General features: G+C 41.6%; 1 protein-coding gene across 1 annotated transcript in view; it reads left to right on the top strand.

Annotated features, from left to right (window-relative positions):
- Window positions 1–530: 530 nt before the first annotated feature.
- The window catches only part of LOC149452213 (plasma membrane calcium-transporting ATPase 4-like), a gene marked incomplete at its 5' end in the record, with an annotated part of 272,400 nt that continues 257,486 nt past the window's right edge, over window positions 531–15,444 (top strand). The window contains one exon of the mRNA XM_089689635.1: window positions 531–570. Within this exon, the coding sequence (XP_089545761.1) occupies window positions 531–570 (40 nt within the window). The remainder of the gene's footprint in view (window positions 571–15,444) is intronic.

The following is a 15,444-nucleotide window of genomic DNA, read 5'->3' as shown; positions in this document are numbered from 1 at the left end:
TAAAATCCATCTCCTAAAAAGTAAGGAAAAATACCAATTTTCAACTGGTACAAATAATCCCTTTTTACTTTCACCGAACCCTTCTAATTTTTCTGTTTTTAGAATGCTGGCAGCAACAGTCCTAGATAAAACACAGGGTTTGCTCCCTGACCAGTAACTGGTCATTTAAGGACACAAAACTTAGGGCCTCAGGATACTGATCATTATAACAAAATATTGTGTAACACAAATTGCTGTTACAGGATATTCTTTGTTGTTTTAAATTTAAGTGGAACACCAGCATACCATGGCTTACCTAAAGCTGTTGTTTGGCTGCCATAGGTCATGGCAAACCACTACACTTTGCCAAAGCATACTCAATACACTTGACTATTGCACTTTCCACAGTCCCTTTTACAGCATGGCAAACTTGTATAAAATAGGGATAGTCATTCCATCTCTTTCATTTGTGACAGGGGGTATCCTCCTGTCTTTAATACAAAGTGACCAGAAACACATATCCTTTATTTTTCCCTTTTCTGTATATTTAAACAGGTAAAAAACAAGGACCTTCAGAAAATCGCAACAAAGGTAAACACTTAATCTCTGCACTCTTAGAGGGACTTATCCATTTCAAGGTGTGTGTGTGTGTGTGTGTGTGTGTGTGTGTGTGTGTGTGTGTGTGTGTGTGTGTGTGTGTGTGTGTGTGTGTGTGTGTGTGTGTGTGTGTGTGTGTGTGTGTGTGTGTGTGTGTGTGTGTGTGTGTGTGTGTGTGTGTGTGTGTGTGTGTGTGTGTGTGTGTGTGTGTGTGTTACTGTTGTTACTTAACTATCTGCAATGTAAAGTTATTTAAATATTTGTATGAGAGGAGCATGTATATACTGTGTGTACTTTAATAAACAGTGCCACGCAATACTCATGTACTATGGACAGTGCTAAAAACTAATATAGTGCATATCATTTGAGCAAATCCTCCTTATAAAGTGCATGTTACAACCAATGTGCAGATATCACATATACAATTTAGTCATCTTGCAATAGTTCACTCCCAAATGACTGTTCAAATCCTTATGAATTGTGCAAAGTCCCCCTTGTTTAAAATGTCAATATGTTCTCATAAATATTTGTGCACATTCCTGGTGTGTTGAAAACCACCCATGTACATTCCTTCTCCACCAACACACATATATACTCTCACCTCCTGTATTTGACCTATATGTACAGGGGTGTGGAAATTTTTGAAAAAACTACTTGTCCAGGGACTAAATCGGTGCCCCAAATCTACTTGTCCCTCATGATAATCTACTTGTCCTGATAAAACATTTTTTTTTATACCAAAACTATTTAAATTGGAGGTGATATTAGGAATGTCTTGGGCTTTTAAAATCAAAAGGGGACATAAACGCTTAATATTTTTAACATTGCATTGTTTATCTCCTCCTCCCCTCCCTGCCTGTCTCCGGCACCGCACCCGGGGACTAGCGGGGGGGGGGGGGGGAGACCTTGCAGTGTAATAAGCACCGATTGGCTGCTCATCAGGAAAGGGGAGTGTCTGGCTTATCCTTCATCCCTTTTGCTGCCAGAGCCATTTTTGCATTTTTTACACGTTTAAAAAATCATTTTAGGCCTGAAGATTACACAAAAACTCTAAACATTATATATTTTCTGAAATCATAAACCCTAGAGAATAAAATAGTGGTAGTCCCAATTTTTTATGTTGCATGATATTACCACAAAATTTCAGTAAAAAAGTTAATTTTAGGGCACAAAAAAAGCAATACATCACAAACTTTTTTTGTAACATATAAAAGATGAGGTTGCGCCAAGTAAATATCCAACATGTCAAACCTTAAATTTGTGTGCGCTCATGAAATGGCAAGAAACTTCAGTACCCTATAGGTAACACTTTTAAAGCCCCTTATCGGTCACACGTTTAGTGTTATTTAGGAAGCCTGGTGCTAGAATTATTGCTGTCTTTCTGGCGTGCGCGGTGATATGTAACGTGTATTGCAATCGATGTTTTCAAATATTTTTTTTCCTCTTTTTTTTCATCAAAAAGGGGACAAAGTCCCCTATGTGATGATTTTTGCTGACGGGTTCTCTTTATTGAGACATGCAGGGTCTAAAGGACTCTGCATGTCTTCCCTGTACTACAATGAATGTAATGCAGTGAACATCGCACTGCATTACATTCTTTTACGGCCTCGATGGCCAGGAAATCTGTCAACAGGGACCTGGAAATTACATCATAACATCACTTCCGGGTCAGGACAGGAAGGAGAGTGGACATGGCCTCTAGCCGACGGCGATGAGCCGATCCCTGGTCCGCAGATGGGCAAGCAGAGCTCGGGAGACTAGAAGCGGGGGAAGGTTCACACAGTGGGGGGGATGGGGGAGAGGCTGGCACTGTAATGAAGCAATCAGCGGCAGCGCTGCCGCCCAAATGCTTATACCTAACAGGTGAGCCCTGCTGCTTGCCCGGCGCCCACATCTACATGTGTCGGGTGATATAGATTTAACATCCCTGATGTATTTAGGTCAAATAGCGCTTTTCCCTCATAACCCGGGTAGGTATGATTTCCTTTTTCTCTCCAGCTTCCAATCTGCTCCACAATCTAATCCAGATCGATCTTCCTATTCTTTATACAGCATATCCTCCAAAAATCCAGAAAGAATGCACATCACAGTGTATCTCTTGCATCCACCAATATTTCTTAAAATAAATTACACTCACAAAAAAAGAGCCCGACTGGGACACTGCAGTATAACAGCCTGTATTCACTTTCCAAGTTCGGCGTTCTTGGGTCACTCACAAGATGGCGTCTCGCAAACTTCCCGTTGTGTGGCTTAACGTCATCGGCCCACCTTACGCGTTAAGTCACAACATGCGACTTCATCAGGAGAAGCCACAGAACCAGAAGTTTGCAAGCCACCATCTTGTGAGTGACCTAAGAACACCAAACGAATATTCCTGTTAATGAATATTTATGAGAATATATTGACATTTTAAACAAGGAGGACTTTGCACAATTCATCCTTATGAATTGTGCAAAGTAATCCTTGTTTGAGCAGTCATTTGGGAGTGAAATACTGCAAGATGACTACATTGTTTGTGATATCTGCACATTGGTTGTAACATGCACTTTATATATTAGCTTTTAGCACTGTCCATAGCACATGAGTATTGCGTAGCACTGTTTGTTAAAGTTTTTCTGTATATGTGGGAACCCATATAGTGTCAGCAGCAGCATAATATTGGAGGAGGGATCGCTTAACTAGTATAATTGCGCTGAAGTACATTGTGTCTAACTATATACTGTGTATATACTAGTAAAGCGGAAAAATATTGCATTGTTGGATGGGGGGGCAGTCTTTTCCACTGATGCCCATTATAGGCTGGTGGGAGGAGACTTTCTTCCTATTCTAACTATTTTTGTGCTAGTCGCTTATGGGTATTTACAGTATATGTCCTTGGTGAGAGTCAGCTTCCATGGCTCCTGAAGACGCTTTGGACACTGATGGGATTTGGATTATCTGCACTATCTGTAGCCTTTGATGGAGTCTCACTTCTTTTGCTGAAATATTGCACGATGGTTTAGAAGATTAATGAATTGTTTATATATTGGAACACTTTATATACATTGTGTTGGTGGGAGTTATTGTTTATTTACAGGGAAGCACTGTAATTATTTGTTTGGTAATTGAATAGACTTTATATCAGGTTCTTATGTATGTGGCTTCTATCGATGATCATTTCACATTTTAGTTACTGTATTAAGTGCAGATTTTTGTCTGTAAAATTGATTCCTTGCACATGTTCACTATGCACTGGTGTGGCACAAAATTCACAAAGCCATCCTTCTGAACTGCAGAGCAGCTTAGAGAAGGCGCTTTAAGGGACAAAGCCAGTACAGGAATCACAGCTTGTAGACAACAGTAAACTGCAGTGGAAAAGCTGAAAAATATGCAGGGAATCCAGAACGTTGTAGAAAGAAATGGCCTTCAGACAGGCAGCACTCACAACATAAAAATACATTTCTGAAGTAAGCTTGTATTGGTTTTTCAACAATATTTTTGCTTGTATTGCTATTAAAATGTTGTGACCATAAAACTTCTTTAATTAATTGAGTCCCTATGCCTTTTTATCCTCCATAATCCCCTTTAGTTCCAGAGTATTTTTTTTAAATTTCAGATGTCCCAGGTCCGCACATTATACCATTTAGTGTTTGTAGTCTTCCCTAACATATTACATAGTATTATACATATTATATAATGCATATTTTTTTCAGGACAAATAGGGCTTAGTTTGATTACAAATTTTGTTACATGAATTTTTATTTCCTTTGTTTTTATTGGTAATGAATGGTTAAAATTTAGAAAACAGTGCATTTCCTTGTAATTTTTTCCAGAATAACATTTATGTAATTTAAACATCCCCATGTAATAACCACAAAATACAGTATAATCAACAAAGTCTGCTGATAAAAATTATATCACATTAGTGTGACTTCTTTTTAACATACAATGAAATTGTAAACTCATAGTGCGTGTATGCATTTTAATTTAGGAGAGTTTTTTTCTACCCTTTCAACACTTGTGATATGGGGAATTCAGCTCAGTGGTAAAAGCATTTTTAGTGAGTCCACACCAGTGCAAATTGGTTTTTTTTTTTTTTTTCTTTGTGGCCTTCCAACCCACTTTTATTTAAATGCAAGTAAAGTTCCTCATAAAACAGTTGCCAATATGCCAATGGAGGGGATTTTAGTTTTACACAACAAAACAGGTAATGAAAATTCTCAGCCTGTAGTTACAGATCCCTACTCCCCCTAGACTCTACATAGGGGTTCTCCTAACATCCACACTCATCTTAAACCCCTGGACTTGTCTAGTTGTTTTTACTCTCTCATCTCTCAGACTCTCCCTCAGTCTCCCATACACACTTTACCACTTCAGTTCTCTCAGCCCGATGGACATGGAACCTTTCCAACATGGAGTACTGTCTCCCAAGTAGATCACGCCTGTGTCCTAACAGGAGCACACACCTGTCTTCAACGAGGAGCACCCCTCCCTCTTGGCTGGAACCCTGAGCTTTAACCAAGTCTCGCACTCACACAGCCTGCAGGTGTCCAATAAGACCTGGACACAGGATTGAAGGTGTCATCCTACCCAAGAAACCTTGAAGCCTTCAAGCTCCAGATTCCAGTCTGGGATTACAAAACCCAGAGAAAACTAAATATCTAGTTTTCTCATCTTAGACACATTACTCTGCATTAGTGTGAACCCTGTGTTGTTTTTCCCCATACTGATACAGTGGCAGGGCCTAGCACTGCCACACACTACATTGCAAAGCACACAGGCTTTGTGTAAATTAAAATAGAAGTATGGCCAAAGCTTTTTTGGCCATACTTCTCTTCTGGGACACAGGAATGCACTTACATTTGTAACCCTGTGACCCAGAATCAGCCGACAGTGGGCTAAAGCTCGCTGTCAGCTGATGTCACATAGCCTCTGAAGGCTCTGGAAGAATCCAAATCCTATTGTCAGGATCCACCTAGCTTCTTCGTTGCCAGTTGGCTTTGGCTTTCAGCGTGCAGCTAAAAGCTAAAGCCATCAGCACTCCCTTTCCAGTGAATGCTGGAGGGACAGAGCGGACAGCAGTACTGAAGTCCCTGCTCCGAGAAGATTAAAAACTGAGTGATAAGCAGTCATGTGATCACTCCATTCTCGGGCTTATAGAAAGCAGGGGATAGCTACAGCATAAGCATTTTGTATATACCACATACATCTCCTTTAAGTCAGATTGATGAATAGTGATCTATTGCCAGAAATCTGCTGCTGCAGGGAGAGGCTGGACAGAGTGTTTGTATGTGTGTGTGTGTTTTAATGTGTATATGTGTGTGTGTTTTTATGTGTGTTTGTATGTATGTGTTTTAATGTGTATATATATGTGTGTGTTTATATGTATGTATAAATGTATGTATGTATGTTACTTTTAATCCTGACCTCTATTCCTATACAATCAGAACTGCTATTTTAGGGCTTGTTCATAACAGCAACATGGACTGCCACTCCTCTGAAAATTGATGCATGCTTAGATTGCTTTTCAGAAGCATTTGACAGGAGGTCAAGAGGCATTACTTCCTCATCGCCTGTTTTAACCCCCTAAATGCAGCATCACCACGCCACAACTGCGTGCAGTGCACATAGTTACTGGTCAGTTGCAGCACAGCCCCATTTACCTGGGGTATACTTCCATCCAGAGCATGTGTACACTCCTAGTTGCTGCCTCTGCATCTAAAGGAGGAGCAGTTGGGGGTGGTAAAAACAGCTCAACCGCCTGTTTTTTTTGCCCCTAACCTTGCATGTGAACAAGGCCTTGATTCACATCTGTGCTGCTGCATGTAGGGCAGCCCATTCATTTCATTGGGCTGCCCTACCCACAGAACCACAGGGAAAAAAGTCCCCGACCCTTTTTTTAAAAATTGCACTGCACCAAGAACACAGTGCATTTTGCCATTGTGTGGGGTACCATTAAGAATTAGTAGCACCCTTGCTCATTTGCTAAAGAACACATTTGTCTGCATGTCAGGGACATGTGTGATTTTGCACTCATTCCGTGACACACAGTAATGTGAACCAAACCTTAGACTGGGGTGCCTCGAGACCGAAAATACTTTTCAAGAGCGCCTTGACTGGGAAAAGATTGAGAAACGCTGGGATTGATGGGGTGTCCAAAATTTGGTGCAACTCTGCATAGAAACCAATCATCTTCCAGGTTTTTTTTGTAAAAACCTACATAAACAAGCTGAAGTTAGAAGCTGATTGGCTGTCATGCACAGCTGCACCAGATTTTGCACTCTTCAGCTTTAGTAAATCAATCCCGCTGCTTTAGACAATCAGTGTGAAAATGGGCAAGCCAAAAACCTAAAGATTGTTTACAGAAAGGTTACATAGACTTAAATACTAGAAAAATATAAACAAAATCAATATCAACATAATTTACATATTTCCTCAACAAGGAGCACTCAAATCCATGAAAACCAAGTTGAGCTGTTAACCGGATCTCATTATTAAAGCCCATTTAACATGATTACATAGGTCTATACATTAACCATATAAAATCATGGCTGTCCTCAATGGTCCTAGACATACTTGTAGAATAAAGTGCAAGTAAAAAACAAATGTATGCTTATAAATAAATATCACCGTAAATAGGTGAAATAAATTGATGTAATCAAAAAATAAGTTCACAATCTATATCTGTAATGTAATGGAGCAGGCTAACCAGGGCTTGGTAGTAGCAGTTTGTTCTATGTAGTGGCACAGGCCATAGAGCAAACACTTGAAAAGTATTGGTCCCCTGAGAAACAGTGGGTGACACAGGATACTCCACAGTAAGAAGGATGCCTGCATGTTCAGAGAAGAGTGAGAGCCCTAGAGAGGGCCGGGGCACAGGTTCTAAGCATCTGCCTGGTATTTGCCATAGCACCCTGAAATGATTTATTGACTTTGCTGTTGATGGCTCTGAGGCTGCAGCCCTGTGGCTCATTCTAACAGGTACTGAGCAGAAAGTATGGGAACACAGGAGTGAAAGAATCTGAGAGCACTGGGATACTGTGATCATAGGACACAGATGCAATAATCTCTTGCAGCACTTACCTGATCAGAGGAGACTTGTAAAGGAATATACGAGTAGCTAACATTTTTCTGTAAATTCTAGTGTCTGTATTTAATAATGAAATTGGACGATAGTTAGCAGGATCATCTGGAGCTTTTGCTGATTTCGGAATAGTTACTATTAAAGCCTCAAGGGATTCTTTGGTAATGTCTCCAGTTGGCATGAAATGATTAAAGGATCTACAAAGGTGTGAAGTGAGCAACGTGGGAAACAATTTAAAGTACTTATTGCAAAAGCCATCAGGTCAAGGGGCTTTATGAAGGGGGAGTGAGCAAATTGCTTTTAATATTTCTGTGTCAGAGAATGGCTAGTTAAGATCTGTTAACTGAGATGGAATGAGGAGAGGAAGACGAAGGGAGTCTAGAAAACTCATTACTTGAGTGGGGTCTGGAGTAGGATCCACACCGGAGGAGGTTAAATTATATAGCTTGTCAAAAAACTCACTGAAGCAATTAGCAATATCTAGCAGTATTTAGGCTGAAATATGTCTCCCTTTTTGTCTTACTCTGTTCCCGGTACACACGGTGCATTAGGAGAGAGGCGTTCATCCTCCAAGCTGTATGTCGTTGGCCTTCCGGTCTAAGAGAAAGCGAGATGGTGACCGGAGCGTGATCTGACCATGTGATTAAACCAATGGTTGCCTGAGAGATCGCTTGTAACGTGATCTTATGTAACAGGAAGAGATCAGTTCTGGAATAAGACCTCTGTGCTTCCGAATAAAAAGTGTAGTTCCTCTCTGTGCCATGGAGACTCCACCAAGGGTCAAATAAATTGTCTGCGTGTATGATTGAGGATAGGGCTGAGGGTCTGGATCTGCAGGTTCTGGAGGAGTCTAAGGATCCTTCAGCATGTTGTTAAAGTCTCCGCATTAAATGTATGCGTTCTTTTGGGACTGGTAAGAGTTTTCTCTTAAAATGCAATTATGACAGGAGGGATCTTTCCCTTGTGCAAAGTGCGTCTCCTGTACACATAAAATTTAGTTTTTTTGATTCATTGCTTCTTGCCATAGTCTCTATCTTTTAGAGGGACTATTAAGTCCTTTGGCATTAATAGAGGTCATGCGGAGCATCATTGTGGTCTGACTCTGGCGGTGGCTGGAAGAGCAAGAGAGGGACCACTGTTCAGGATTTGGCAATGCAAGTAATGTTATAATCAGACTAATGAGAGAGATACCCGGGTAGGTACAAAATGGTATACAAACAAGAAAGTAAAATAAGCTTATTAACAGGTAAGAACAGCGCTACTAAGCAAAAAACGGTGTGCGTAGCACACTTTAAACCTGAGGTGTGCAAACAAATAAAAAAGGAGCAATAGGCTACACTGATGGGGTGTGCTGTAGCAGGTGATGCAAATGCATGTAGTCAAGCCTGAGGTGGAAAGAATACATTAGGCCTTTAAATTGAGTTGCGGTCCAGATTACTTGTGTGTTTGGACTACTCTGATCTTATTGAATGGATCATATCGAGCAATGTTGAGGTTGTGATTCCCCAGTTGTTTGGTTGTTTGAGCCCATCCTTGGGGGAAGTAATTGCAATTTGTTGGTTTTGATAAGTAACTAGTAGCTTGGTTGGAAAGCCCCATCGATAAACAATATTGCATTCCCGCAAGATTGCGGTGATTGTTTGAATTCTTTGCGCCTCTGAGCTGTGGCTACAGATAGATCTTGGTAGAGGGTCACTCCTGCATAAGGTGGTGAAAGCGACCTGGTGGATCTAGTAGCTCTTATCAGACGATCCTTAAAATGTCTTCTTAAAATGTATGTCTTCTCCCGCTGCTTGTAAGAGCAATCCAGTGGCTAGTTAGCTGCTTGGATTTCTTTTACAAGAGATCCGACCATTGGCTATAATTCCTGCTGCATGCTCTCAAGAGAGCTATATAAGGAAAAGCTCTTGCCCGGCACCCTGAACTGCATGTCCCGGGCACTGGGCTATATGAATTGCACATCCCTGTTATGCTAATATTGATTTACAAAAACTGTATTTTTAAAGTATTTAGTATTCAATACTAAGCATTAGAGACTGTACCGAGGCACTGATGGACCAAAGATTGTGAGGCTACCCTGAGATGTGACCCTTGGGAACTAGGCTCTGCCAGTAGCGCTCTCCAAACCTTAGAGTACTGTTCGCTGAAGAGCACTTTCCAGGTTCAGAGCCATGGCACAGCCTCTGGTCTTACCAAGTCTTTGAAGATTCACTTTGTGAGCGAGCCAGTCGTCATGGCAAAGAAAAATCCAGTAACTCATCTTGGAGCATTGAACTCTGCAATTCTGCACTTTTCAGACCTTGAGAGTTCTGTGTCAGTTAGCCACAGAGTATAGTCTTCCAAGTCCAGTGCCATGGCACCATTGCTCGTGTGACCCAGTCTCTTAAACTTCACTTGGTGAGACAGCCCTTCACGATGAAATATAAGGGCAATTCCTCTTAATAACTTTGGAATTGCTACTTACAGCACACTGAACTGTTTATTATGGTGTGTGAGTTTCTGCCATTCAGCTCTGCATGGTAGCCCTAGTCACACCTCGGTGTACTGACACAGTCTCTTCAGGCTCATTTAGTGACTGAATACCTCTGGTCTGAAGTATGTCAGTTATTATTTTAACAATGCATGAAGTAATTACTGCTCACCCCTAAATACTGATACACATTTCTATTGTTTCCCCTTGGGACTTTAATGCAGCCAAAAAAGGTACTTCCAACACTATTCATTGATATAAAAAGAATTCAATTACAGCTATATTGATACAAAGGTAAAGTATTGCTCATCTAATATTGTACAGGCCTTGGTATAAAACAATTCTGTACTCTCATACCCCTATACAGTGGGGCAAAAAAGTATTTAGTCAGCCACCAATTGTGAAAGTTCTCCCACCTAAAAAGATGAGAGAGGCCTGTAATTGGCATCATAGGTAGACCTCAACTATGAGAGACAAAATGAGAAAAAAAATCCAGACAATCACATTGGCTGATTTGGAAAGAATTTATTTGCAAATTATGGTGGAAAATAAGTATTTGGTCAATATCAAAAGTTCATCTCAATACTTTGGTATATATCCTTTGTTGGTAATGACAGAGGTCAAATGTTTCCTGTAAGTCTTCACAAGGTTGGCACACACTGTTGCTGGTATATTGGCCCATTCCTCCATGCAGATCTCCTCTAGAGCAGTGATGTTTTGGGGCTGTCGCTGGGCAACATGGACTTTCAACTCCCTCCAAAGGTTTTATATGGGGTTGAGATTTGGAGACTGGCTAGGCCACTCCAGGACCTTGAAATGCTTCTTACGAAGCCACTCCTTCGTTGCCCGGGCGGTATGTTTGGGATCATTGTCATGTTGGAAGACCCAGCCACATTTCATCTTCAATGCCCTTGCTGATGGAAGGAGGTTTGCACTCAAAATCTCACGATACATGGCCCCATTCATTCTGTCCTGTACATTGATCAGTCGTCCTGGTCCCTTTGCGTAGAAACAGCCCCAAAGCATGATGTTGCCACCCCCATGCTTCACAGTAGGTATGGTGTTCTTTGGATGCAACTCAGCATTCTCTCTCCTCCAAACACGACGAGTTGTGTTTCTACCAAACAGTTCTATTTTGGTTTCATCTGACCATATGACATTCTCCTAATCCTCTTCTGGATCATCCAAATGCTCTCTAGCAAACTTCAGACGGGCCCGGACATGTACTGGCTTAAGCAGGGGGACACATCTGGCACTGCAGGATCTGAGTCCCTGGCAGCGTAGTGTGTTACTGATGGTAGCCTTTGTTACGTTGGTCCCAGCTCTCTGCAGGTCATTCACTAGGTCCCCCCGTGTGGTCCTGGGATTTTTGCTCACTGTTCTTGTGATCATTTTGACCCCACGGGATGAGATCTTGCGTGGAGCCCCAGATCGAGGAAGATTATCAGTGGTCTTGTATGTCTTCCATTTTCTAATTATTGCTCCCACAGTTGATTTGTTCACACCAAGCTGCTTGCCTATTGCAGACCCAGTCTTCCCAGCCTGGTGCAGGTCTACAATTTTGTTTCTGGTGTCCTTCGACAGCTCTTTGGTCTTCACCATAGTGGAGTTTGGAGTGTGACTGAGGTTGTGGACAGGTGTCTTTTATACTGATAACAAGTTCAAACAGGTGCCATTGATGCAGGTAATGAATGCAGGACAGAGGAGCCTCTTAAAGAAGAAGGTACAGGTCTGTGAGAGCCAGAAATCTTGCTTGTTTGTAGGTGACCAAATACTTATTTTCCACCATAACCTGTAAATAAATTCTTTCCAAATCAGCCAATCTGATTTTCTGGATTTTTTTTCTCATTATGTCTCTCTTATTCGAGGTCTACCTATGATGCCAATTACAGGCCTCTATCATCTTTTTAAGTGGGAGAACTTGCACAATTGGTGGCTGACTAAATACTTTTTTGCCCCACTGTATAATGAACATGCACATACTACTTTTATGATAGAATTTCTCCAATGATAGGTCTTGTTTAGGAAAGACTCCCCAACACATTTCAATTCCTTCAATCAGAATCTTCTTCAGGGAGCAATCAGGGAGAACAGTAGCTTGCAGTCTAAAGATCCATTTTTGCTCAAGTTGAAGAAGTTTTGTTCCAGTTACCCCCTCTTATTGGTATATAAGTATATGTACGCAATTGAGGTTGATGAATTTTACTCTTGGAGTATAATTGTATACTGTGGCTACATGCCTAACTAAAGGAAGATATGTATTGCCCACCCGCATACCCACAAGTTGGAGCACATGTAGCATTGGATAGAGTAAGGGCAGGTTTCCCTGGTGGGAACCCACCCATCTTTAAAAGTACAGGTATGCACGGATCTCCCAGCAAGGGTCCAATGGCAGCTGAAGGTATGCAGTGGGTCCCCACACCAATTCAACTGTACAAACAAATGACAACCACCAGTGTTGCCAACCTATCAGATTGAAATTCACAGACACAACACCCAAATTTTACTGGCACAGCAAAGTTTTTACTGGCATTTCCAAAAGTTAAAAAATTAGTTTTAAGTGTACTTTTCAGTATTTAGCCTACAAACAAGTACAATATGCCATTAGTGATTTACAGTAGATATTAAGGCAAAAAACATTTATTTCATTTTTGATTTAGTAAGTAAGTACAGTAGCTCAGGGACAGGATTAAAGAGGGCAAGAAATTAGAATGGGCAGGTACACACATGACATTGACTCTCACAGTGACACTGACTGCAGTGTACAGCAGCACAGATGATGATGATACCTAACTGACATGACCTGTCATTCTCTGAGTCACAATCTCTCTCCATGCCAGGTATCCCTTCAGTCCACTCCAGTCCAAGCAGCACTAACAGTCCCTTTTCCTGGCTTGCCTTGCTCCGGTCCTGCAGACCCAGACATGAGGCTCTGGACACTCTGCTGGGCTCCTTGCACCATGACATCACACGACATGCTCAGGCACCGTCTCTGCCGGTCCTGCCTTCTCCACCACCGCCTGAACACTTTGTAGCAGGAACTCAGATGGTCTTGGCCGGCTCTGGAGCAGAACTGCGCATGCCGAGTGTCACAGCCATATTTTTTACTGGCAACCTCTCCTGTTGTTGGCATTTACTGGCAGGAGAAAAGTGCCCATTTTTTTCTGGCTGCCAGTAAAAATACGGACAGTTGGCAACACTGGCAACCATCCCAACCTATAACTAGCCTTTGCACTAAGGAGCACATGGAAGGGCAATGCACATTAAAAACAAACAAAAATTCCCAGCTAACTTACAAGCTAGCCCGCAACAAAACCAAACTGACCCTTTTGTTTCTAACGTGAACTGTTAGACAAGGTCAATTTGGTTTTGGTTCAGCCAAGCATGCACACTCCCCAGCTGCTGCGGCGTGCGTCCATTCACACATGGAGCTGTGGCTCAGCCCCACCCCCTCTCTCTTCTCATTGGCTCACTGGCTGTGATTGACAGATGGATCGAGAGTGGGCTTAGGTGAGTATTAGGGGGGGCTGGGGGGGTTGCTGCACAGAGGTTTTTTACCTTCATTCATAGAATGCAGCCTAGCAGCCTGGAGGGTGAGTGAGAGCAGCTTGGGCTAGCTATATATTGCTTTGTATGGCATAAATGAACATTGTGTGAAGGAGAGAAGGGGGATTCCTAGGGGGTATGAAGGTATAGAAGAGTAAAGAGGATTAAGTAGCCATAGAAATGGACACAAAAGTTTAAATGGACAATTAAATAGTGGGTCAAATCCAGGTCCCTAGTCCCTATTTGATTTTCCCTGGTGTTTATAGAAGAGGTCAGTCCCTCGGAAGATATGAAGAATAAAAGTGTTAAAGGAAGTGGATCCAAGGGGGCCCAGACTGGTTCGATTTAAAAAGTACACGCCTCAGGGGAATGTAACCCCGGAAAGATCTCTGGGGATAAATGAAAATAGTGAAATGGAAATTAGTTTGGAAAAAAGTCCTAGACTATCCCTAGGAATGGACAATAGTAGTCAACATATGATAAAAAACATGGAGGTGAGAGAACCCGAAAGGGAATTACAAGTGCCAAATAAGAGAGAGATGGCAGAAATGTTTAAAAACCTGGAAAAATCAATAAAGCAAGAAATAGCAATGATACGGAATGATTTGGGGCAGCTGTTATACAGAGTGGAAGAAACAGGAAAAATTTAAAAATCATGCCCAAGATATCTCAGAACTTAAGAAATGAACAATTGATATCAGGAAAGAGAAAAAAAAATTGCTTTATAAGATAGAATTTCAAGAAAACAGGGATAGGAGGTGTAATCTTAGGATACGAGGAGTCCCAGAGAATTCACAGGGGGAAGTCTTAAAAGGGTTAATATGTTCTATGTTTGTAGTCACACATTTTGTTTCACCATGTAGGTGGGATTTGTTGCCATCTCTTTTTATGCCACTGTATGCCTATCTTTCAATAAAAAAATTTAAATATAAAAGGGTTAATATGTAAAATTTTAAACTCCATAATGGATAGACCTGCTTTAGAGATGTTTAAATTGGATGATGCATTTAGAATAGGAAAGTTTCAACAAGGAAATGGTAGAGAAAAACCGAGAGATATAATTGTTCAATTCCACAGGTTTAGGGATAAAGAAGAGATTTGGAAGAAGTTCAAGGGAAGAACAAGTATGAAGAAATAAACATTCACATTTTTGCAGACTTAGCACCTGAGACAGTGGAGAAAGAGATCTTTGAAACCCTGTTAGACCAGATGAGAAAAGAAAATGTACATTATAGATGGGGAGCCCAGGCGGGTCTAATCGGATGGAAAAATGGACTCACAGCTATTCTGAGATTTCCTGAGGACTTAAGAGACTTCTGTGATAGACTTGATTTGCAGAGAATAGAGATACCAGGGTGGGAAGAAGAAGAAAGAGATACAGGGGCTATGGGAAAAGAGGAATGGCAGCTAGCAAGAAGGGAATGGTGGGGAGGAGTGTTTTTGGGTTTTTTTCTCCTCCTCTCTTCTCTTTCTCTCTATGGTTTCTCTGTCTGAACTCCGTTTTTAAGTGTTGGTGGGAATTTATTGAATTAGACAGATAGGGGGACAGTGGGGAGGAAAAAAGAAAGAAAGAAGAAAAGGAGAGCCGTATATGGGTGGAGTTCATCCCCAAGGTTTTAAATCAAAGGTGGGTCTAGGCCCACAAATGATTAGTAGACAAACTCTAAGCTTAAATAGGGGGAGGGTGGTGGTAGGGGGGGAGATGGGTTAGGGAGGGTGGGAATGGAGTGGGAGGTAGGTGGGGGGGAGGGGAGAGGGGGGGTACTAGGGCTAACACTCTGCGGGTTGG

Source organism: Staurois parvus, unplaced genomic scaffold (genome assembly GCF_062004578.1).
Source record: "Staurois parvus isolate SC_StPar_1 unplaced genomic scaffold, SC_StPar_1.0 ptg000488l, whole genome shotgun sequence".
Lineage (NCBI taxonomy): Eukaryota > Metazoa > Chordata > Amphibia > Anura > Ranidae > Staurois > Staurois parvus.
The sequence above is the reverse complement of the archived record's forward strand: the minus strand, read 5'-3'. Positions and strand labels throughout refer to the sequence as shown.